The sequence below is a fragment of the Lithobates pipiens genome, unplaced genomic scaffold (genome assembly GCF_037356315.1).
Source record: "Lithobates pipiens isolate NorthernLeopardFrog02 unplaced genomic scaffold, aLitPip1_a1.2 Scaffold_10, whole genome shotgun sequence".
Lineage (NCBI taxonomy): Eukaryota > Metazoa > Chordata > Amphibia > Anura > Ranidae > Lithobates > Lithobates pipiens.
In genome coordinates, this window is record NW_027507686.1 from 109332576 (window position 1) to 109357812 (window position 25237).

Here is a 25237-nt window from a genome sequence, read left to right on the forward strand (position 1 = left end):
AGACTCCTGATTTTCGGGGATGTCCAATGCCTGGTACACACTTTCATATCTGGTGGCTATGCCCGATAGCCTCCAAAGCTCTGGGCACCTCTCTTCTACCTGACCTGGCAATGGCTCCTTTGAAACTCAAATGATTAGACCTAACACAAACAATTCAAATTATTCATTCACCTTGCCACTGCAGCTAAACTATAGTCAAAGCATGGAAATTTCAAACTTTGGTGGTGGCTGAGGGTAAACATAGGATGAAAAGAGCCCTTACTTTTGCCAAAATGACAGCTATAGAAAATAATATAAGCACATTTTGCAAGATTTGGCAACCTTGGGTCAAACATAACTTACAGAGTGACTTTGACCAATCGTAATTACCTTGCTATGTTTACTCTTCTTCCTTCCACTCCGTCAGACATATGCACTGCCTGGGTGGGGGCTGCACCACCATCTCCAGACTTTCTTCTCTCCACATATTGACTTACTAATATTACGTTACAGGTGAATGATACTTACTTTACATTTTTTTTCTCATATGTAGATTAGAGCTTGTGTTGTAAACTTCTGGTTCTATTAATAGTATCTTTCTCTTGTTTCTCCTTTTGTTTTTATTTCCATCCTATTATCCTCACACATGAGATCATTTAACAGTATTGAAACTTCAGTCATACATTGTTAATTCTTCTTATAATATCACCCTTTTTGAATAGACTATATTTACTCTATACGTGAAGAAAACACAAGTTATTGTCTATTTACCTTGATCACTCTAAGATTCGTCAAACATTCCCTCAAATCATTAAATAATTCATTATCTTAAGATCATGCCCCCATTCGTCCAGTTTGATCCGATGTGGTGGTCAGGAGGCATGACTCAATTGATGTACAGATAACTGAGGGAATTTTTTGTCTCCATCTTTATTTTTTTTCTTCTCAGGGTCTTAAACTCACTAATAGGATTGAGTATGTTCTTGATTCTTTTTCAACTTCTTTTGCATATATTTAAGCTCTTTCTTGTATTATCCAAGTGAGACGGTATCAAATATATGACAATGTCCCTTAATTTCCCAATTTTATGTACATGTCAGTATAATGTTATATTATTTTTATTGTAAAATTCAATAAACATATTGAACAAGAAAAAAAATCAATGACTGAAAAACAATAAAAAAAAAAGAAGAGTAAAAAACGGCACAAACCAGCACAATCGCGGCACTAACCAACCAGCACGGTTTTGTATCTTTTGGCTGTTGTAGGGGGGCTGGATGACCTTTGCTGACCGTTTTTAAACAAATAACTGAAAATTAAAAAGATAGAATAGAGATTTAAGTGCCATAAACCAGTACAAAAATGGCACTAACCAACCAGCCTGGTTTCATTTTGTTTTGTTGTTGTAAGGGGATTCTGGGTGATGTCATAGTCAGTAAAAAACAAAAAAACAAAAAAAAACAATTGCTATTATCTTAAAAATAAAAGCAGCACAACATTTTTTCATGGCACAAAAGGGCATAAACGTAGCACTAACAAATGGTATATTTGTTTTTAAGATTTAATAACAAGGAGTGCAAAGTGGGTGGGGTCTGATCAAATAAAAACAAGCGGCTATAAATAAAAAATAAAATAAAAATAACAGCACCATTAAAAATGATAGCAGCACAAACACAGCACTAACCAACGAGCCCATTTACTAAATCATTAAAAGTTTAAAAATGATAAAAGAGAATGAAGATTCAAAAAGCACAAATGTTAAAAAATATTAATCAGCATGTTTTTGTGTTTTTTGGCTATTGTAGGGGAGCTGAGTGACCTTTATTAAATCAACGCAAAAGCGATAAACGCTAGACTGGAGAATGGCACAAATGAGCCCAAGCGTGGCACTAACCAACCAACCTGGTTTTGTGTCTTTTGCCTGTTGTAGGGGGGCTGAATATCATCTGAACTAAAAATGAGAACCAGATCACCAGGATAACAAGGTCACCCTGACAGTTTAAAAGATACCAATATAAATTACAGTGTCCTGTCTCTATCCAAATTGGAGACTTTTACCCTCAATTCCTGATCTTGTCACTCGTGGTCACTGGGAGAGGAAGGGACTGTAAATTTCCAGAGAGCACAAAAAGCAAAACCTTTTCAGATTGGCTTTAACCCTTCCCTATTCTATATAAAAAAACTATATGAAAGAATACAAGGTTAAACAATAAAAGATTAATAATAACAAACATAAGCCAGCAAACAATTATGAAAAGGTCATAACACAAAAGTAAACCTACATTAATTTATTAGCTATACAGTGGTACATTCGCATTTCAGAAATACTACTTTTTGCCCATAAATGTTGGCCTCTTAATATAATCAAAATATCACACAAGACAGCAAGTACTAAAGGCTTTAAACTATCCAAAGATCTAAGCTGACAGTTCTTGGTGGGCAGTATATTATTGGGGAAAAAAAAAAAAAAAAAAAAACAGAACAGCAGAGCGACCCCCCCTCCTGACACCTCACATGACTGTCACATGAATTGACAAACGAAGGAATCCCTTCCAATCAGCTGCTTGTACCTGAGAAGAGACTGCCACAAGGGTGCTACAGTGCTTAAAGGCTAAGTTCACCTTTCAAAAAAAATAAATGCACATATGTTTGCAGAGCATTGCATTCATAATCAGCAGATCATAGGTGCAATGCCAGGCTGCTGCACAGTCTTCTTCTCGCTTTTGCCATACAGACTTTCGGTTACAAAACTATAGGAAGACCAATTGAACTACGAGCACAATGAGCCATACACTACAAGTCACCCTGCAGCTAAAGGTACACTTGTAGTTTTTTTTAATCATTGACCTCCAAGAATGAATGATGTGGCTGTGTTGGAAGCTGCTGTTTTCATAAAATTACGGTGGGTGCAGGGAGCAGCACTCGTGTCAGTAGGCGGGTGCATAGTAGCATGTGACATGTTAAACCTTGCATATGGGTGTAACATGCTCCCAAAAGGTGAACTTATCCTAAAGGCTGGGTTCACACTGAAATCTGATGTGGCTCACAGCCTGAATTCGGACCTGAAAGAGCCACAGATGCACAGGACCCCAGTGAAATGTGCTTAGCAGCTGTTGTCCCCAGAGATGTGTGGACTGGCTCCATTGAGAGCCGGTCAGTCTCCTGTCATGCAAATTGGATGCGGGAAAAACAGCAACCAATTTGCATAAGTGTGAACCCCAGCCTTAACCTTTGTTTTAAACCACAATACAGATTTGGCTCAAAAATCTTCTGGAAATATCAGGGCTGCTTTTTTGTCTAAAACAAACAGCTAATAAGCGACTCCTGCTGATCTGGGAAGATCATGTCTGGTCAGCATTGGTAAGGTTGTTCAACGTCTTAAAAGTGGGTAACCTCTAATTACATGAAAAAAAGTAGCCATTATGATAGAATATATACATTGTCATTGGCAGCACAAATCACGTGCAAAAAAAAAAAAAAAAAAAAAAAAAAAAAAAAAAAAAAAAAGGAGCTAACCAAAAAAAATAAAAAATTAGATTACATCATTGTACCTATGGTCAAGTTGAACTTGAACACTTTGCAACTTATACATAAGTATGAAAGAAAGCTAATGATTTCAAAATGTTGTGATAAAAACTTAATGTGTTACTAACTTATGCATTCACTCATATTAAAGTCCCCATTTAAAATAACCTTGCCCACTACTTCTTTGCACAATTATACAGTCTGATAGAAAAACGTTATTTACATAGTCAGATCTTGCACAACAAGACAAAATAAACTTTTAAACAGTGTGTGTCTGAAAAAAGGTATAGGTATGTGTGTATACATTTATGAATATATATGCACACAAACAGTCCCTTTCTTAATTAACTTTTTTGTAGGGGACCAGTGAATCTTGAAAAGGGCAGGTTTTTAGTAGAAATCAAGGTTTTTTAATAAAATGACAGTTTTACAATTTAAACAAAGTAGTAGGCAACATATAACTTAATTGTCTTTTCTTCACTAAAGCGCATACATTACATATGCCTATTACCATTAAAAATAGAAAAGATTGGCTAAAATGTGCATCCTTTGAAGGGGGGGGGGGGAACTTTACTTGTCACTGCTGAGCTTTAACAGGCAACAGTGAATTAGAAAGAGTCCCTTGAAACATCACTAAGCTACAAACAACCTCCAAATATGTCCATGATTTCCATTTTTGGTCGCTCAATGAGTTTGCCCCAGCCACCACTCTATGGACATAGTAAAATGGATATTTTAAAATTAAAATGAAGCAACCAAAACAGAAAAATAATACCCATAAAATAGATATGAGACTTTAAACACAGCCCTGATCAGCTAAAATCAGAAAAGCTGTGAACCTATCCATTATCACCGATCCATCATGCTCAAAATCATCTCTGGAGTAAGGTCGCCATTTGGAGCTTCCACTGTGGGAGGAGGTGGAGGACCCGCTATCACACCAACTGCCTCCATATCAGTCTCCTTCTTCACTTGAACTATGATGTTTTCAATGTTCCCTGTTGATTGATCCTCCACTTCAATTACGGTTGCAGCTGAAATATGAACTCATATTAATATACCAACATTATAAAGCCAAGATTATAGCAGTAGTAATATGACATAAAATGCATCTTAAATCCAAAATACGATTTTTGCCTTACCTGTAAACCTGTGACAGTGCACTGCCAGAGATTCTAGCTGGAGATCGGGCTGTGCATTTATAGATATAGTTGGTTTATATGTGACCACATTGCCCACACCATGCATCAGATTTATTCATGAGGCAGCCTTATGTTTATTTAGAAGTGGTCTTTTGTCAGTTTTTGCTCTCCAATATATATATTTTTTATATTAATATTACATACTAAAGTGTTTCTTCTTAATCTTTGAAGTGTAAAGCGTTATTTCAACAAATAAAGGAGAGAGTGTCCAGGACAGGCGAGGCACTCGTGGACATCGCTGGATAGAGATTGGAGCTTAGGTAATTACTAGGTGGGCTGAGGGGGACTGCTATACACAGGTTTTTTTTTTTTTATCTTAATGCATAGACAAAAAAAAACATTCTGTCTTTACAACCACTAAGTGTTTTTGGGAAAATTATTTTCTTTTTTTTTTTAAGCTGTTGCAAGCCCTTTCCGGTAGCCAACATATTACCAGGCCCTCTTGTTTGGACATGGTTCTCCCTTTGCTAAACTTTTATTTGGATCTCTGAACTTTAACCACTTGGCGACCGCCTCCTGTACATATACATCAGCACTTTGAAGAGGGAAATCTCGGTAACAGCAGCAGCTGCTGCCACAACCGAGATATCCATCTTTACAGGAGGGGGTCGTGTTTACGATAATGGTGGTCTCTGCGGCGAGTTTGCCACAAGATCACAGTTATCGGCAGTGGGAGAGGTGGCACCCCTCCTCCCGCACCCTCTGCCGCTTACCGGAGCAGGCGATCAGGTCCTTCACACTGCTGGTTATTGAGACAAGTGAGGTGAAGATGGCCCCCACTCGACTCTATACCATAGGAGGGCAGAAGCAACGTCAAAACTTCACCTTTGCCCATACCTATTAAAGGAAGATTTTTTTTTTTTCAAAATACTTTTTTTTTATATTGCATTTAAGTCCAAATATGAGATCTGAGGACTTTTTGACACCAGATCTCCTATTTAATTAAAAAAAAATTTAAACAGTGTAAAAATAAAGTCAAGTAAAATAAATAAGAATTTTTTATTTTTTAAAAACACCCCGCCCCGCTGAACTAGTGCGCAGAAGCCAACGCATACATAAGTAGCGGCCACATATGAAAACAGTAGTCAAACCACACATGTGAGGTATCGCTGCGATCGGTAGAGCGAGAACAATAATTGTAGCCATAAAACTCTTCTGTAACGCAAAACATGCAGCCCGTCTAATTTTTTAAATGTCGCTTATGGAGATTTTTGAGGGTAAAAGTTAGATGCCATTCCACGAGCGGGTGGAATCTTGAAGCATAACATGTTGGGTATCTATTTACTCAGCGTAACATTATCTTAAAAATTGGGCTAATTTTACTGTTGTCTTATTTTTTTTATTCAAAAAAGGGAATTCTTTTTCCAAAAAAGTGCGCTTGTAAGACCGCTGCGCAAATATGGTGTGAAAAAAAGTATTGCAATGGCTGCCATTTTATTCTCTAGGTTGTTAGGAAAAAAAATATATATAATGTTTGGGGGTTCTAAGTAATTTTTTAGCAAAAAAACAGTTCTAAACATGTACCGTATATACTCGAGTATAAGCCGAGATTTTCAGCCTCTTTTTTGAGGCTGAAAGTGCCCCCCTCGGCTTATACTCGAGTCATCGCTGTCTGCCCGCTCGATCAGCGTGTCGAGCAGACAGACAGCGGCCATTCTATTCAAAAGCCGCGCCTCCGGCTCCGCCTTCGCCTGTGATAGGCGGAACACTGAATTTCCCAGCAGCCTGTGTTCCGCCTATCACGGACATCGTATCATCCTCGTACTACGGACGAGGATGATACGACGTCTGTGATAGGCGGAACACAGGCTGCTGGGAAATTCAGTGTTCCGCCTATCACAGGCGAAGGCGGCGGCGCAGCTTTTGAACTTTACAATGGCCGCCGACGAAGAGGGCACGGGACGGAGGCAAGGGAAGGCACGGCACGGGACGGGACGGCGGCGGCAAGGCACGGCACGACACGACACGGGACGGATGCAAGGAGGCAAGTCACGGCACGGGACGGAGGCAAGGAGGCAAGGCACGGGACGGAGGCTCGGGACAAAGGTAGGCTGGACACACACACACACACACACACACACAGGGATGGATGGATGGATGGATGGATGGAGACACACACACACACAGGGATGGATGGATGGATGGATGGAGACACACACACACACAGGGATGGATGGATGGATGGATGGAGACACACACACAGGGATGGATGGATGGATGGACACACACACACACAGGGATGGATGGACGGACACACAGGGATGGACGGACACACAGGGATGGACGGACACACAGGGATGGACGGACACACAGGGATGGACGGACACACACACAGGGATGGACAGGCATGTCTCACCCTCGGCTTATACACGAGTCAATAAGTTTGCCAGTTTTTTTGGGGGTAAATTGGGGGCCTCGGCTTATATTCGGGTCGGCCTATACTCGAGTATATACGGTAAGCACCGAGTCTGAAAGAGGCCTAGTCCTTAAGTGGTTAAAGCGTTCGTTACTTAAAAATAAATAAAATGTATCCTATTGCCTTAAAGTATGTTATACAGCTTGTGCTGTGTAATTTGGCCCCTTTTATCACCTGAAATATCTGCCTGATCTTGTGTCCCCCCCACCCCCTTAAACTGGCCAGTTTATGGGTCTCCTTCGTCCGTAGTTCTCCTGTCCTCCCTTCCTTCCTTCCTGTCAATGCTGATTTACTCCCCTCCTGCTGCTATCATACGATCCCCTCTGCATGTGTGTTTTTTTTTTTTTTTATTCTGCTATGTACCTAATTTTAGCTGCTGCTAGTCACTGCTCAGTGCTCACATGACTGGTGACCTCTCCTCATGGTTGATGTCAGTGGGATTTTCTCAACCCCGCCCACTGCAGCCGTCAGATCGAGAGAAGCGGACGGTCACGTGAGCGATCGGTACCATAACATGATGTAAACAGCAGTATTAAAAAAATAAATAAATAAATAAAAAAAAAACAACAAACACACATACATTGGGGAAATTATTATAGCAGAGGGGATTGTAGGAATATCTTTGAGTGGCTTAACAAGCACTTTAATATCACATATTTTTGTTTTGGATTGATATACACATCACATTACAGCAAATTGCTAAGATGCCGCCCACCAATCTATATAGTTATGGTTTCTGTGTCAATTTCTTTTTTTCCTGATTGTAATATTTTTAAGAAATTATATTAATATAACATATTTGTTTGAACTAGGTCACTGGAACTATGTATATATTTTTGTATTTTGACTTGATTGCCCAGGTGTGGCAACAAATCCCCTGAAGAAGCCTACCAATTGGCGAAACATGTCGGGATTGTTATTCCACGAATTACCACCTATAGTAGATCATTCCTGTGACGAATCAAAATGGAATGATCCAATGTTTAATAAATCTTCAATGTTTTTTTTTTTTCCTTTTTTAATATGAACTGAAAAATGCATGCATTTTATCTGATGTTGTGACTTCCTGCTCTTTGAGCATCCTTTTCATATCTTGTTTAATATTGATGGGATGTGGTGCCTATGAGAGCTCCTTTGACCAACCTTACATTTTTTTGGGAATGCATCGCCACCAAACTTTTTGGCACCAGGGACTGTTTTGTGGCAGTGAATTTGTCCAGGGAATGAGAGTGGGGGGATTGATGGTTCATATAGGTCGATCCTCAGTACACACTCGCATCAGATTCCCCCCCCCCTTCACACCACATTTCCCTTTCATATCAGTGTGCACAATCGCCCCCTCCTTCACACACTTGCCCCTTAGATCTCTTAAGGACCACCCCACTTACATAAACTGTGGACGGGCAGCCCTTTAGCGCAAAATCATTGCCCCAATACGTAATTTCCTCCATCGGCTCTGAGGGGCGCACGCACGCAGACGCTTTGATTGGACACAGCAGTAACTAATCAGCACCCGTGTTCGTTCGCTGGAGAGACTGAACGTCAGTCTGCCTATGTAAACAAGGGAGAGAGCTGCGATTCCTGCTAATCACAGATGTGTCTCTTCCTTGAGTGAGTCCATCCCCCACACAGTAAGAAAGCACACCACCCAGGGAACACATTAACCCTCAGATTTTTCTGCGGCAATGTCACAGCGCCACTAAAAATCACTGATTGCCGCTATTACTAGTAAAAATAAAAAAATAAAAAAGTCCATTAATCTAGAAAATAGTTTGTAGACACTAACTTTTGCGCAAAACCATTCAATAAACGCTTTTATGGAATAAGGACAAATATTTGTGTACAGTTTTGCATGACCGTACAATTGTCAATGAAAGTAACAAAGTGATGTATCGCAAAAAAGGGCCTGGCCAGGAAGGCCTTTACAACAGGGCTCGACAAACCCCGGGCGCCTGGTCGCATTTGCGCCTAGAATTCGTGTCCTGGCGACTGGGGCAACGCTGCTGGGGTATCCCGTCTCCATTTGGACCCCGAACTCCGCCGCGCAATTGCATCGGGCCGCGCCGGCCAGTAATTAAGGCCGCGGCTTTGCGGCCTTCTAAAATCTTTCGGTAGTCTGGCGCCATCTTGTGGTGGATGTAGAAATTACACCCTATTCCAATAATGCTAATTCCTAATGGAGTGAAGCTCCCCTGCCTGTTTTTCACTGCCCGCCCATTTCCTTCCCAAAGTGAAGAGAAGGAAGTGATTGCGGGCGTCATCTGGCGCCTTTTGCCCAACGGTGAGTGTGGTGGCTGGTAAATGGCTTCTCATTATATTATATATTATTAATTAATTTATTTATTAATTTAAATAAATATATATATATATATATAATTTAATTTTTTTTTTTTTGTAAAAAGTAAAAAAAAAAAAATAATTCTTTTAATTAAGGAAAAAAAAAAGGGGGGGGGGGGGGGGGGGGATGGGCTGCGGCGCTATCTTCCCCTCACTCGTCTCCATGTCAGGCCAGGGACAGGTCCAGATCGCCGTTACCGACCTGGCTCCTAACTTTTTAAGCTGGCTCCTAGATTCCAAGCAAATTTGTCAAGCCCTGCTTTACAATGCAGTCCCCATTAAATAACAGTGCCCCTGGCAATCACAGATAAACGACCCCCCAATCACCATGCCCCTTGCAATCATGGCCCCCCTTCCCTCTCTTACATCACTGCCTCCCCTGCACAGTCCTACCTTTAGCAGGACAGAAGCAGTTATCAGCCTATGTGTCCACTCATGGGTCTCCTGCCCCACTGACCATGTCATCCTATCAGCAGGGCAAGGGGCAGGAGGAGCTGCAGATTTGGATGGAGGGCAGAAGCAGACCAAATAAGAAGGAAATTACCCGCTTGTTAGTATGAAGAGAGACCCAAACTTTGTCCAGATCCGCCTACTCCCCTGACCTGCTGATGGAATGAAATTTACGGCAGGGCAGGAGACGCGGGAGAGGACACACAAGCTGCTAAGTGGCATGACCACAGCCAAGACAGGACTGTCTAGAACTGTGGCCTCTGCTCATCCCCTACAGGGGTCCCATTTATTAACCGGCAACTGACCGACACCGGTAAGGGGTTGGGGAACCCTTGCATTACAAGGCAAAGGATGGTATTCCGCAAGCAATAAATACTGAAGCGGCATTAAGGAGATTGAACATTGACAAACCGGAGCTATAAGAACAACCCAATATAACCCCTTTTACTGTCAGCGTGACTCCATTTTTTGGCTAGCAAATAGGAGTAGATAATAGGAAACAGAGGAGAGAGGGGCCAGTGTCCTGTAATGTACTCCCACAAAAGGATTTCACAGCTACCCTGTTTCCCCTAAAATAAGACCTAGCGTGATTGTCGGTGTTGGCTGCAATATAAGCCCTACCACCCAAATAAGCCCTACTCGGTTTCCTCAAAAATAGCCCTACCCTGAAAAGAAGACCTACAAGGACTTTAACTAGGGCTTATTTGGGGGTAGGGCTTTTATTGCAGCTATCACCGACAATCACACTAGGTCTTATTTTAGGGAAAACGGTAAGAAAAATGGTAAAAAAAAAAAAAAAAAAAAATCAGGATGGCATTCTGGTACAAATGGGACATTCAAAAGCTGCCCAAATAAAGGACGGGAAACCCAGCAAATGAACAGCTAAGATGCCCACAAAAGAACACAGGAACAGATAGGCCCCTACACTTACAGGGCCACCAGAAGAACCTTACAACCAAAGCCAGCATCAGCTGGGACCTTAATGTCCAACCTGGCAAAACTATGAACCATAGACCAGGTTGCAGTTTCCCAAATCTGAGAAACTGAAGCCTGATGTTAAAAGGCCCAGGAAGCAGTAACAGATGGCAAGAGCCTTGACTTGCAAAATAAGAAATCTTGGGGTTGTAAGCTTTGATAATGAGTTGTGTACCTCATACTCATTCACATAGGGTAAGGGCCAGGCTCTGGCTGGGGGGGGGGGGGTTTCCCTTCAAGATCCTTAGCACACAAGTCACACCATCATGATGTGACTTCCATTCAAATCAATGGGCATCCTTTGATTTTGAATAGAGACAGAGAAATGCAGCTAAACATGCATTGACGCCAACGCGAAACGCTGATAAAATTGCATTTTTCTCACCAATTCAGTACTAGTTTTAACATCTGTTTATCAGCTTCAGTGTGCATGGACCCTCTACGATGAACCAATGCAATGTGATCATGCTTATTTGAGAAAACATGTCTTTGGCACAGGTGGCATGTATTGCATCATGTCAGGGATGCTTGGAAAAACAAATGTGTGTGATTTCAGTTGATGGAAAGGCAGTCACTTATCTGCTAGATTCTGGTAGTGTTGTGACATGAGTTAAAGGTGATTGTGTAAATCCTGCAAAGTTGCCCCCTACCACTATTGGGGTTATCTGCATACATGGTGACACACGCGACTACCAGACTGCTGTGGTGGAAGTTGAAACCCCTTGGGGCACGGTGACACATTCAGTGGGGGTGGTAACCTCACTGCTTCATGAAGCCCTAGTAGGGACAGATTTTCTACACTTCGTTTGCAGGAAAAGAAAAAGGATGACAGAGCTTCCCCTGCTGAGAAAACACCGGAACTCACTCCAGACCCTTTTGATTTGTAAGGGAAACTGTTGGTGTGTCCAAAGAAGAGGCAGATCCTTTTCCTTTCTCTGTAATGGCTGGGGAGTAGGAGCATCTGGTATCCTGCCCCCAGGGCCTAGCTTGAGGACAATGAAGAAATTATCTCTGACTCCAATAGTGAGAGTGGGCAGAATGTGGGGCCTGATTTAGAAGTCAGGAAATATGACTTTTGTATGGAAACTACTAAGAATCACCACTCTCAATAGAGCCAGAGAAAACATTAAAATGATGGATGGGGAACCTGTTGAACGTAATGTAGGGGTGTCTTTTCGCTACATGGCCCTTAAAAATAACTTGCTGTATCAGTTAGTAAAGAAAGGGGAGGAGGTAGAGCAGTTCCCAAACCCTATCGCAGGATGGTATTAGATTTAGCCCTTGGACATCTGGGTATAGAGAAAACGAAGGAGAAAATAATCCTAAGAGATTGGGTTAGATGCAGATGTCAAAGAATACTGGCAGGGGCCAGCACAGAGGCTGGTGGCGATGAGGGGTAGGCACCAAAGCATAGAAGATGGGTGAATGCAAGAGTCGAGGAGAAAGTGCAAGGGAGGCTGGTCCTGTGCTGGAACATCCCAATAAGTATGCCTCGTTGCATGACATTGGTGAAACCAGTCAGGGACCAGTACTGCTGGAGGCAACTCCCCTAGCTGCCAGGGGAATACTCCTCCAGTGATGGTGGGAGTAAAGCCAAGAGAAAGGAAAGAGATTCTGGTGGTAGGGGACTCAATTCTTAGGAGGACAGAGAGGGCAATGTGTCACAAAGACCTGAAGCGTCAAACTGTATGTTGTCTACCAGGTGCTCAGGTTCGGCACATCACAGATCTGGTGGACAGATCACTGGGAGGGGCTGGGCAAGACCCGGCCGTCATGGTGCACGTTGGAAACAATGACAAAGTCAGAGGACGATGGAGTGTCCTAAAAAAACGTTTTTAGGGACTTGGGAGCTAAATTGAGGAAAAAATCTCCAAGGTAGTATGCTCAGAAATACTACCGGTACTTTGAGCCACACCAGAAAGGCAGAGGGAGATTAGGGAAGTAACCAAGTGGCTCCCCCTCCTGAGCTGTACCAGGCCGCGTGCCCTCAACATGGGGGGTGCCTTGGGGAAGGGGGCGTGCGGCCCCCCCCCACCCCAAAGCACCTTGTCCTCATGTTGATGAGGACAATAGTCTCTTCCCGACAACCCTGGCCGTTGGTTGTCGGGGTCTGCGGGGGGCTTATCGGAATCAGGGAGCCCCCTTTAATAAGGGGGCCCCCGGATACCGGCCCCCCACCCTATGTGATTGAGTATGGGGTACAATGTACCCCTACCCATTCACCTGTGGAAAAAAAAAAAAAACACAACACACAAGGGTTAAAATAGTTTACTGCACAGCTCCGGGGGTCTTACGTCTTCGGGGGTCTTCTCGCCGGACTCCTCCGATATCTTCTGCTAGCTCTTTTGCTAGCGGAGGAGCCCGGCTTTCTTCTTTGCCGCCGCCCTCTTCTTCCGACTTCGGGGGTCTTGTCCCCCTCTTCGGTTCTTCTTGCCGGGCCACCACGCCTTCTTCTAGCCCTTTTACAGGCAGTGGCCCGGTCTTCTGTTGCCGCCTTCTGTTCTTCTCTTCAGATGTTGCCTCGTCGCTCTCTCTGCTCACAATGACGGGGACAAGGCACGCGGCGACTTACAGTGCCTTGCGAAAGTATTCGGCTCCCTTGAACTTTTCAACCTTTTGCCACATTTCAGGCTTCAAACAGATATAAAATTTAAATTTTTTGTGAAGAATCACCAACAAGTGGGACACAATTGTGAAGTGGAACGAAATCTATTGGATAATTTAAACTTTTTTAGCAAATAGACTGAAAAGTGGTGTGTGCAAAATTATTCGGCCCCTTTACTTTCAGTGCAAACTCACTCCAGAAGTTCAGCGAGGATCTCTGAATGATCCAAGGTTGTCCTAAATGACTGATGGTGATAAATAGAATCCACCTGTATGTAATCAAGTCTCTGTATAAATGCACCTGCTCTGTGATAGTCTCAGGGCTCTGTTGAAAGCGCAGAGAGCATCATGAAGACCAAGGAACACACCAGGCAGGTCCGTAATACTGTTGTGGAGAAGTTTAAAGCCGGATTTGGATACAAAAAGATTTCCCAAGTTTTAAACATCCCAAGGAGCACTGTGCAAGCGATCATTTTGAAATGGGAGTATCAGACCACTGCAACTCTACCAAGACCTGGCCGTCCCTCTAACCTTTCAGCTCAGACAAGGAGAAGACAGATCAGAGATGCAGCCAAGAGGCCCATGATCACTCTGGATAAACTGCAGAAAACTACAGCTGAGGTGGGAGAGTCTGTCCATAGGACAACAATCAGTCGTACACTGCACAAATCTGGCCTTTATGGAAGAGTGGCAAGAAGACAGACATTTCTCAAAGATATCCATAAAAAGCCTAGTCTACAGTTTGCCACAAGCCACCTGGGAGACACACCAAACATGTGGAAGAAGGTGCTCTGGTCAGATGAAACCAAAATCGAACTTTTTGCCCACAACGCAAAACGATATGTTTGGCGTAAAAGCAACACAGCTCATCACCCTCAACACACCATCCCCACTGTCAAACATGGTGGTGGCATCATGGTTTGGGCCTGCTTTTCTTCAGCAGGGACAGGGAAGATGGTTAAAATTGAGGGAAGATGGATGCAGCCAAATACAGGACCATTCTGGATGAAAACCTGTTGGAGTCTGCAAAAGACCTGAAACTGGGACGGAGATTTATCTTCCAACAAGACAATGATCCCAAACATACAGCAAAATCTACAAAGGAATGGTTCACAAATAAACGTATCCAGGTGTTAGAATGGCCAAGTCAACGTCCAGACCTGAATCCAATCAAGAATCTGTGGAAAGAGCTGAAAACTGCTGTTCACAAACGCTCTCCATCCAACCTCACTGAGCTCCAGCTGTTTTGCAAGGAAGAATGGGCAAGAATTTCAGTCTCTCGATGTGCAAAACTGATAGAGACATACCCCAAGCGACTTGCAGCTGTAATCGCAGCAAAAGGTGGCTCTACAAAGTATTAACGCAAGGGGGCCGAATAATTTTGCATGCCCCACTTTTCATTTTTTCATTAGTTAAAAAAAGTTTCAAAAATCCAATAGATTTCTTTCCACTTCACAATTGTGTCCCACTTTTTGTGTCACCAAAAATAAAAATGTAATATCTTTATGTTTGAAGCCTGAAATGTGGCAAAAGGTTGAAAAGTTCAAGGGGGCCAAATACTTTCGCAAGGCACTGTATATAGGGACATCACCGTATGATGTCCCCGCCTATTATGATGTCACTGTCCCAGCATTCTCTGGGACTGTGACACCATAATGGGCGGGGACATCATACGGTGATGCCCCTATATAAGTCGCCGCGCATCGCGTCCGTGCCATTGTGAGCGGAGGATGCGACGAGGCAACATCTGAAGAGAAAAGAACAGAAGACAGCGAAAGCGGCGACAGAAGACCGGGCCACCGCCTGTAAAAGAGCTAGAAGGCGCGTTGGCCCGGCAAGAAGAACCGAAGAGGGGGACAAGACCCCCGAAGTCAAAAGAAGAGGGTGGCGGCGAGGAAGAAAGCCGGGCTCCTCCGCTAGAGAAAGAGCTAGAAGAAGATAGCGGAGGAGTCCGGCGAGAAGACCCCCGGAGCTGTGCAATAAACTATTTTAACCCTTGTGTGGTGTTTTTTTTTTTACTTTTTTTTTAAAGGTGAATGGGTAGGGGTACATTGTACCCCATACTTATTCACATAGGGTGGGGGGCCAGTATTATTAAAGGGGGCTCCCGGATTCCGATAAGCCCCCCGCCCGCAGACCCCGACAACCAACGGCCAGGGTTGTCGGGAAGAGATTTTTTTTCGGCGTCGGGGTTCCCCTTTAAGTCCATAACAGGTGATGGGGCCAGCGACGCCTCCTTCGCTGGCCCAGTCTACCTGGAGACGTGCTCAAAATGAGCAGACTTTTCTCCGCGTGGGAAAAGTCCGCTCATTTCAAAAGTACGGCGGACTGGCATACCAACGGCCGGATTGTCTGCCGAAATGCAAGTACGGCGGGAATATTGGAGTGCAAAAATACTTTCTAAGTCCGCCGGAGGCTAAACACGGGGGGATTGTCCGGCGGACTTGAGTTTGCCGGACTTTTCCACCCGATTGATCGTGTGTACGCGGCATAAAGCACCTCAACCCGAGGCAAGTACAGTAACAAGTCCTATTTGCAACCTTAGAATACCCCCAATAAGGAGGTGGTATGGTAAAGAGACTTGGTTCAACAGGTCTCATGATTGACAATTCAAGAGTATTCTGTATATCGCAAGGATAGCGGGTAAAAATGGGGGAGGGGTATGCCTGTATATCAAAAATGATACCTGCTGGAGGAAGTGTGGCCAAATAGGGACAATGTTCCATATTTTCTGGGACTGTCCTGCCATACTAGACTATTGGAAAACTGTCTTCGGGCTGATCTCCAAAGTCATAGGCACTCCTCTACGAACCTCCCCAGAATTGGCCCTACTCAATCTAGAAATCAATTACATTCCCCCTGTATACCGTAAAATAGCAACTCACATACTCCTGGCAGCTAGACTGTTGGTCACTCGGAAATAGAAATCGGAAACCCACCTTCCTTAAATTATGTTATACTTTTGACTCAGACTCACTATTCCTATGAGCTCATAACTACAAATTCATGTGATCACTACCATAGAGAACAAAAGCTATGGGCACCGTGGGTCAAATGGTACAAAAACTTCAAAGAAACAATATAACTATCTATGATGATCTGTTAGCTAGTGGTTCCACTTTTACGTTTTCAAGCGCTAGAGGTACTAAGGCATACTGATCTTAATACCAGTGTGGTGGTGTCGGACCCCTCCTGACACAGAAAGTTCCCGTTAAGGGTTGTCGGAGGTTCCCTGCTACTCCCACTAAGGTTGAATATTGCATCTATTGACTACTTGTACTACTGTGTATTCCGATTTTGGAACTGGATACTGTACACTTCCTTATTTGCCTCCTGCTGTGTGTGACATGTTGAGCTGTGGTGTTTTTCTTTTCCCATCTTTAGATGTAAGCTGTGTACTGTTTTTGTTTATTTTTGTTTATTTCTGTTTACTTTTGTATTGCTTCATTGTTGAAAATTAATAAAAAAGATTTGACGCACAAAAAAAAAAGTGTACAAGTGAATGTGAGAGATGACATCACTAAGGGAGCATAGGAGGGGTGGAATACTCATGGGTAGCGCTACAAAGGGAGGAAATTAAGGGGAAAGTAATACCGGGAGTATGCTATAGGCCCCCTAACTACAGGGAGGAGGCGGGCCTCCTACCACAATTTGGATTAGCAGCAAGGATGGGAAGAGTCATTATAATGGGGGATTTTAATTATCCAGACTGAGTGGAAGGAACTGCGTATTCATCTAAGGCTTACCAGTTCTGAAACGTCTTGTAGTACAGTTTCATGGGTCAGATGGTCAATGCACCGACTAGAAATAAAGCGTTACTGAACCTGCTGATTATCAACAATACAGACCTGATCATGGATGTGGAAATACGTGGCAATTTAGGAAACGGCAATCACAGGTCAATTAGTTTCAGTATAAATCACACCAATATGAAACAAAGGGAATACAAAAACACCAAATTTCAACAGAGCCAACATCCCTAAACTACGATCCCTACTAGAAGATACTAAATGGGATAAAATCTTAGGAACAAAATACAGAGGAAAAATGGGTATGCTTTAAGAGCATATTGAAGAAGTGTATTAGACAGTGCATACCAACGGAAATAAATTTAAAAAAAGCCAACAAAAGTCCTGGGTGGCTTAACTCCAACGTAAGAATGAATATAAAAGCAAAGGAGAAGGCCATTCAAAAAATAGATCATCATCAGCATTCCAACATTACAAATAATGCAACAAGAAATGTAAGTGAGCAATCAAGGAAGCTAAGACAGAACACGAAAGGCGAATAGAGGATAAGAGTAAAAAAAAAAAAAAAAAAAAAAAAAAAAAAAAAAAAATCGCAATACGTTCTTTGAGTACATAAATAGTAAGAAAGGGAGGTTAGGTCATAGTGGTGCTATAAAGAATGATGAAGGGAATCTGGATACCAAGGATGGAGATATGGTGGAGATATTGAATTTATTCTTCCCCTCTGTCCTCATGGGGACATCGGTGGGCTTTAGTAACCAAAACTGCGATGTTTATCTTTGTGACCCCTTCATAGGAAGCACCCTGTTGGCTAACGGAGGATAGAATTAGAAATAGACTTGAAAAAACTTAAAGGGGTTGTAAACCTTCAGCCCCCCCCCCCGTTTTACTTACCTCAGCCATGTAACATGACCCGGCGGGGATGCGCCATATCCCGGGTTCTTGATCGGATAGATTGATAGCAGCGCAGCCATTGGCTTCTGCTGCTGTCAATCAGATCCAATGATGTGGGCGTTTATGGATGCTAAATGCTGGACTCAGGAGCGCGGCCACAAGGTAACCCCCTCAGGAGAGTGCTTCTCCTAGGTAGTTACTTCATGTAGGGAGCCGCGGGAGCCATTGGGGGACCCCAAAAGACCAGGTTCGGGCCACTCTGTGCAAAACAAGCCGCACAGTGGAGGTAAGTATAGTTTTTTTTTTTTTACAAACACTTTAGAAATTAATAAGTCACCTGGACCCATATGGCTTGCACCCGAGGGTCCTTAAGTAACTCAATTAAATTGCTAGACCATTCTTCCTAATTTTTACTTACAGTCTACTGACTTGAATGGTACCAGCCGAGTTGCCAATGTAGCACCAATATTTAAAAAAAAGGCCAAGAAACATCCCTGGGAATTACAGACCAGTTAGCATGGGGAGCGGTTGATAAGGGACTTATTACAAGATTTTAGTAATGACGACGGTATCATTAGCAGTAATCAGCATGGATTCATGAAGAATTGTTCCGGCCATACCAATCTATTAACCTTCTATGAGAAGGTGAGCTGCCATCTAGATAAAGGAAAGCCCGTAGACATGGTATATCTAGATTTTGCAAAGGCATTTGATACAGTTCCCCATAAATGTTTACTGAACAAAGTAAGGTCCATTGGTATGGGACCATAGGGTGAGTACTTGGATTTAAAACTGTATACAGAGGCGAGTTTAGAGAGTAGTGATAAATGGAGAGTACTCGGAATGGTCTGGGGTGGAAAGGGGGGTCCCCCATGGTTCTGTCCTGGAACCAATCCTATTTAAATTTATTCATAAACGACCTGGAGGATGGAATAAACAGCTTAATACAGTATTTGCGGATGATACTAAGCTAAGCAGGGCAATAACTTCTCCACAGGATGTGGAAACCTTGCAAGAAGATCTGAACAAATTAATGGGGTTGTGGGCAACGACTCGGCAAGTGAGGTTTATTGTAGAAAAATTTAAAATAATTTATTTGGGTGGCAAAAATATGAATGCAATCTACTCACTGGAAAAGGACCTGAGAGTCATAGTAGATGACAGGCTCAGCCAAGGTGCTGCAAGCAAACAGAATATTGGCATGCATATTAAAAAGGGGATTAACTTCAGAGATAAATGATAATTCTCCCATTCTACAAGACTCTGCTCTGACGGCGCCTGGAATATGCCGACCAGTTCTGGGCACCAGTCCTTAGGAAGGATGTGCTGGAACTGGAGAGAGTCCAGAGAAGGGCAACCAAACTAATAAAGGGACTGGAGGACATTAGTTATGAGAAAAAGTTACGAGCACTGAGCTTATTCTCTCTGGAGAAGAGACGCTTGAGAGGGGATATGATTTCAAGATACAAATACTGTACTGGTGACCCCACAAAAGGGATAAAACTTTTCCGCAAAGGCAATTTAGTAAGACAAGCGGTCATTCACTAAAATTCAAAGAAAAGCGGTTTAACTTTAAACTGTGTAGAGGGTTCTTTACTGTAAGAAAGTGGAATTCTCTTCAGTGGTATCAGCGGGGAGCATGGATAATTAAAAACAAAAAACTATTAGATAAGCATCTGAACCACAACATACAGGGATATACAATGTAATACAGACATAAAATCACACACATAGGTTGGACTTGATGGACTTGGCCCCATTTTCGCAGTCCTCTGGTACCATTTAACCATATAAGAATTGTCTTTCGAAAAAAAAAAAAGTTGGTATGGATCTGGTGGGGCCAGGAGTAAGTAAGTCTGCCCAGGGCTGGGGGCGTGTCCAAGATGGCCGACTGAGCGGACGCACTTGCAGAGAGCTCCGGCCGACCATCCGCTGAAAACAACTCTTAGCCCTGCAGATACCACACGTGGAGCAGCCTAACCCCGCAAGCACGGTCCCGGGAGGGGATGACCAAAGGTAGGGGCAGTTCCGGTTGCCGCAGGACCCCCGCATCGGCCAAATCAAAGCCGAGGCCTAGCTCCGGCCTGTCTCCAGACCCGAAGCCTGCGGCCCGCATGGCGTCTCCGCCGGAGGATCCGGACCCGGCGCTGTCGGAGCAGTCGAATTTTACGGCGCTGATGCAGGCTATCACCACCTGCCAATCTACCCTGACGGGCAAGATTGAGTCGGTGCAACTGGATATCAGCCTTATCCGTAGGGATATGGACTCGTTCCGCGCTCGGCTGACTGAGGCGGAGCGGCGGGTGGGAGACTCTGAAGACGTGCTGCGGGATCACTCTGGGACACTCGGAACGCTGCAGACCAGGGTGAAGATACTGGAAAGCAGGGCGGAAGATTCCGAAAACAGGAATCGAAGGAATAACCTTCGCATTGTGGGACTGCCTGAGGGGGCGGAAGGAGCAGACCCCCACACCTTCACGGAAAATCTGCTTCGCACACTCCTGCCCCAGGCGCCTTTTTCAAGTTTTTTCACGGTGGAGAGGGCACATAGAATGCCTGCCGTCCGGACCATTCCGGGGGCTCCTCCACGCACATTCATTCTCCGCCTTCTCCACTTTCGGGACCGCGATTTGGTGCTGCGGGAGGCACGCAAGGTGGAGGCCCTTACCTATGAGGGGGCGCGCTTGATGATCTTCCCGGATTATTCCATCGATACTCAGAAGCTACGTCGGTCCTTTGATCAGGTTAAGCTGAACCTCCGCAATAGACGCATTAAGTACAGCATGTTGTTCCCGGCCCGACTTCGTGTGCAGGATGGTGAAACGGTTCGTTTTTTTACATCGCCGGAAGACGCTGCGACCTGGCTGGATACTTTGCCAAGGAACAGGGATGATCGGTGAGCTGCCCCTGGGGTGCTGTTTGTTTGCTTTACACCCATATCCTACATTCAATTTACGCGGCGCCCCTGCCGGACTCGTTGGACATGGGCCGGCTTGCGCTCCGCTTCGTGGCAGAGGGGGTGTTCTACTGTTTTATTTCCCGTTTGATTGCCTACTGTTTTTGATGTGCCTGAGCCTACCCTGACTCTGACTTTCATTTGTTGATGGCGCTCTGTCCCCTTTGTTTTGCAACAGTTCTTCCTTCAAGATTGTACCCCCGGCTCTTGCCGGGTGAACTTAGATAATCATGCCTCTGCAGGGCCCTTTTATCCGACAGATGGACTGGGCCGGACTTGCAGTGCTCAGACGGTTGCACTCATGGTGCTCATCTTTCCATGCACCCCCATGGTAAATGCCAGGGCGGTTTGGTTTGGGGTTAGGACACACCGAAGTTTGGGGGGTGGTGTCGGGGTGGGGGGTGGGGGGTTACGGTTATTGTGTTCAGGTACTTCTTTTGTATGTATTATTCTCCGTTTATATGTATATTGCTGGGGTCAGATTCTTGGTATAGGCTTGCAGTGTCAAAGGAGGAATTTTTATAGGCTTATAGGCTTGCAGTGTCAAAGGTAGGGCCCAATTCCCTACCCCAATCTCTGTCTGCTCGCACCAGATTGAGAAGTTTCTCATTTCCAAATATGCGGATCGTGTCCTCTCCTCCTTGTACCTCAGGCTCTCCACTTCGGAACCCGTAGAGGAGTCTGCGCTTTTTCGCAAGTGGAGGTCTGATTTTCCATCTCTGAGTGGGGAGGACTGGCAGGAAGGCATCCAGAATTATATCCCCCGGATGATCTCTGCGCGAGATAGATTCATTCAACTGAAGTTTCTTCATAGGGCCTACTACACTCCACAGAGACTCAAGAATATACCCACTAAGCTCCGATAGATGTCCGAAATGTGACGTGGCGGTTGGGACATTTATGCATGTAGTGTGGGAATGCCCAGCTATTCAGACCTTCTGGAGGGAGGTGGTGGGGGTTCTGAATTGGGTAGGGGGTCTCGGTGGGGATGGACCCTGTGGTCCTGCTTTTAGGGGTGTGTGACGGAGTGGTGGTGGCTACACATAGGCAATTGTTTGTATTTTATGCGGCATTTTATGCCAGGAAGACCATTCTCCTTAATTGGAAGAAGGCGGACCCCCCTGGGATATCTCAATGGAGAGGGTTGATTGACTCCGCTCTTCCACTATATAAGTTGACATATATGAGTCGGAAGTGCCCGTCTAAATTCGACAAGATTTGGGGTTCTTGGGTGGGAGTGTAGATGGTACAATCGTGGGGTGGTTGGTTATGGGATCTGGGATGTTCTCTTGCATTTAATTGATCAATAATGGATACTAGGGGAAGAATGTTGTATTGCTGTGGCTTGCCTATTCCTATGAGCTGTTTCCGGAGGCATGGCTTCTGGTTTCTCCCCCCCCCCCCCCCCTCTTCCTCTCATCCTCCTTTTTTCCTTTTACTCAATTTCCTCTCCTCTACTTTTTGACCTGCACCAGTTGATATGTAAAGTCTGATTGACCGACTGTACACTGAACACTATGTTATGTTGTGTTGTACGATGCACTGTTGTATTGTACCAATGTCTGTTTATTTCATTCAATGGTGATAAATAAAAACTTACCTGTTAAAAAAAAAAAGTCTGCCCAGGGCTGTAGCAGAGACTATTGCCAAAGAATTTATCCAGGTATTTAGTTGTGTGGGTATTCCAAAAGGTAGTATTAATGGATCAAGGGACACCATTTATGTCCCTAAAACATTGTGTAAGTTCAAAATATCACATCTCCGTACCTCTATCACCCCCAAACTGTGGAGAGATTTAACAAAACGCTCAAAAACATGTTAAAAAGGTGGACAAGGTGCTGCCATACCTGATGTTTGCCATTTCAACTACTGTATGTAGACATTTCAGAGGATTAGTAGATGTCGCCAAACATTGGGAGGGGGGAGACCGCTCCCTCAAAGTGACAAGGTCCCTTTGAAATTATGTAAAGAGTAGGGGAAGTAAACTACAAGGTTTACCAGCCAGGAAAAAGCAAACCAGAGCAAATATATCACATTAATCTCTTGAAACCTTGGAAGGACAGACTTTACTAGCAGTCCCAAAAGGACATGGCCGCGGGACATCTGAGGTACCTATAACTGAAACCTTGTCAGTGGCCCAACAGAAGGATGTTAAAGAGTTTGTGAGTAAAAATAGGATTTTTTTTTTACTCACCGTAAAACCCTTTTCTCTGTAATTCACCGACTGACACAGCTCCTCTGTGTAGACCATTGGGTTGTTACGCCACCTTTAGGAGAGGACTAGGCATGATGACATATAATGAAAAAACTCAGAACTTCTAGTTCCTGCCCAAGGGGCAGTCCCTTAGCCAACAAGCCCTCAGCCTGCCATGCAGCTTCAGAATGTCAACAAGCAGTATAACGTAAAGAAAAAATAGGAAAGGCGGCTGCTGTGTCAGTCGGTGAATTACTGAGAAAAGGATTTTACGGTGAGTAGAAAAAATCCTATTTTCTCTTATATTCACCGACTGACACATTGATAGACCATTGGGACGTCCCCAAAAAATGCCAAAACGAGGGGTGGGAAAAACCGCATAAAAAACTTCATCCACCATGGCATGTGGGAACTAGTATAGACTTTACACACAAAAAAAACAACAGTGTGTGGGCTTAACTAAACTTTTTCACCCACAAAAAAACAGTGCTCCTCAGAGAGGCACTACCCTCAAATTGCACCAGAAATACGGTAACAAATGCAACAGCGCATTTACGTATGGTACTGCGTTTTTATCCAAAAAAAAAGGAGAAAAAAAATGTATATGCATTTGCAATTATACAGCCGCCTGCAAAACTTTGCAGCCAAAACTGTCATCAGCCAATGCACTGACCTTGTAGAATTTTGTAAAAGTGTGAACAGACGCTTGATGTTGGAAGGCCCAAGACGTTACGATTACCCTTGTGGAGTGGGCCGTGACCGGAAAGGGGAGCACCTGCCCCTTCAAGGCGTAGGCCTGTACTACAAAGTCTGATCCACCTAGAAATGGTGGCCGACTAGACCGCCATGCCTTTTTTTTGGACAAGCCACCGAAACAAACAAGGAGTCCGACTTCCAAAAGGGAGCTGTGGCAGACAAATACACCCTCAGAGCCCTGAACCGCATCCAGGGCATGAAAGGCCACCTCCTTAGGATGTGTCGGCTTAGGACACAGAGATACTAACATAATGTCTTCATTGATGTGGAACGCCGAAACCACATTTGGCAGAAAATAAGTTTGTGGACGCAACACTGCCTTATCGATAACCAGATAAGGCGACTTGCAAGACAACGCCGCCAGTTTCGAAACCCTCCTGGCCGATGTAATGGCCACTAGAAAGACCACTTTCTGGGAAAGAGTCAATGGGATTCTCTCTAATATTTTCAAATGAGCGGTTTCTGAAGCGCCGATTACACCAGGCTCAGATCCCACGGGGCAACGGTGGACACACCGGACAAAGTACATGTTGAACAAAAGTTCTCACTAAAGAGTGAGACGGCAGGGGTCGCTGAAAAAAAAAAGACAGCCAAAGCTGACATTTGTCCTTTAATGGTGCTTAAGGTAAATTTCTGGTCTACTCCTTGCTGTAGAAACAACAGGATCCTGGATATAGAAAAGGAGTGTGGACGCTATCCTTTCTCCTCACACATGGAGATGTAGGCTTCCAGGTACGATGGTATATCTTCTGAGAAGAAGATTTCCGTGCTCTCAGCATAGTTGGGATCACCAAGTCCGAAAGACCACGGTTCCTCAACACCTGGCTCTCAATAGCCATGCCGTTAAAACCAGCAATGATAAAGCAGGATGGAGAATCGGACCTCGAGACAGAAGGTCTTCTTGTAATAGGAGTCGCCAAGGGGCGTCTGCCACCAGGCGCACTAGGTCTGCGTACCAGGGACACTGGGGCTAATCTGGGGCAATCAGTATTACTGGAATCTCCTCGGCCTCCACTCTGTGGAGCAGACGTGGTAACAGTATCAGTGGGGGAAAGGCATAGATTAGCTGGTACTCATCCCAGGGAGCCACAAGCGTGTCTGCCCAAGGACCTCTTGTCCTGGATACGAACCTCGGCACCTTCCGATTGAGACAGGAGGCCAGAAGATCCACATCTGGTGTGCCCTACGGCAGGCACAGAA

The 25237-nt window shown here is 44.2% G+C and overlaps 1 protein-coding gene across 7 annotated transcripts in view; it reads right to left on the minus strand.

Moving 5' to 3' along the window:
* Positions 1-3718: 3718 nt before the first annotated feature.
* Positions 3719-25237, minus strand: part of CTCF (CCCTC-binding factor) — a 364630-nt gene continuing 343111 nt past the window's right edge. For all 7 annotated transcript variants that reach the window (XM_077457321.1, XM_077457303.1, XM_077457314.1 and 4 more), the window contains one exon: positions 3719-4538. In XM_077457321.1, coding sequence (XP_077313447.1) covers positions 4354-4538 — 185 coding nt within the window. In that variant the 3' untranslated portion in view covers positions 3719-4353. The remainder of the gene's footprint in view (positions 4539-25237) is intronic.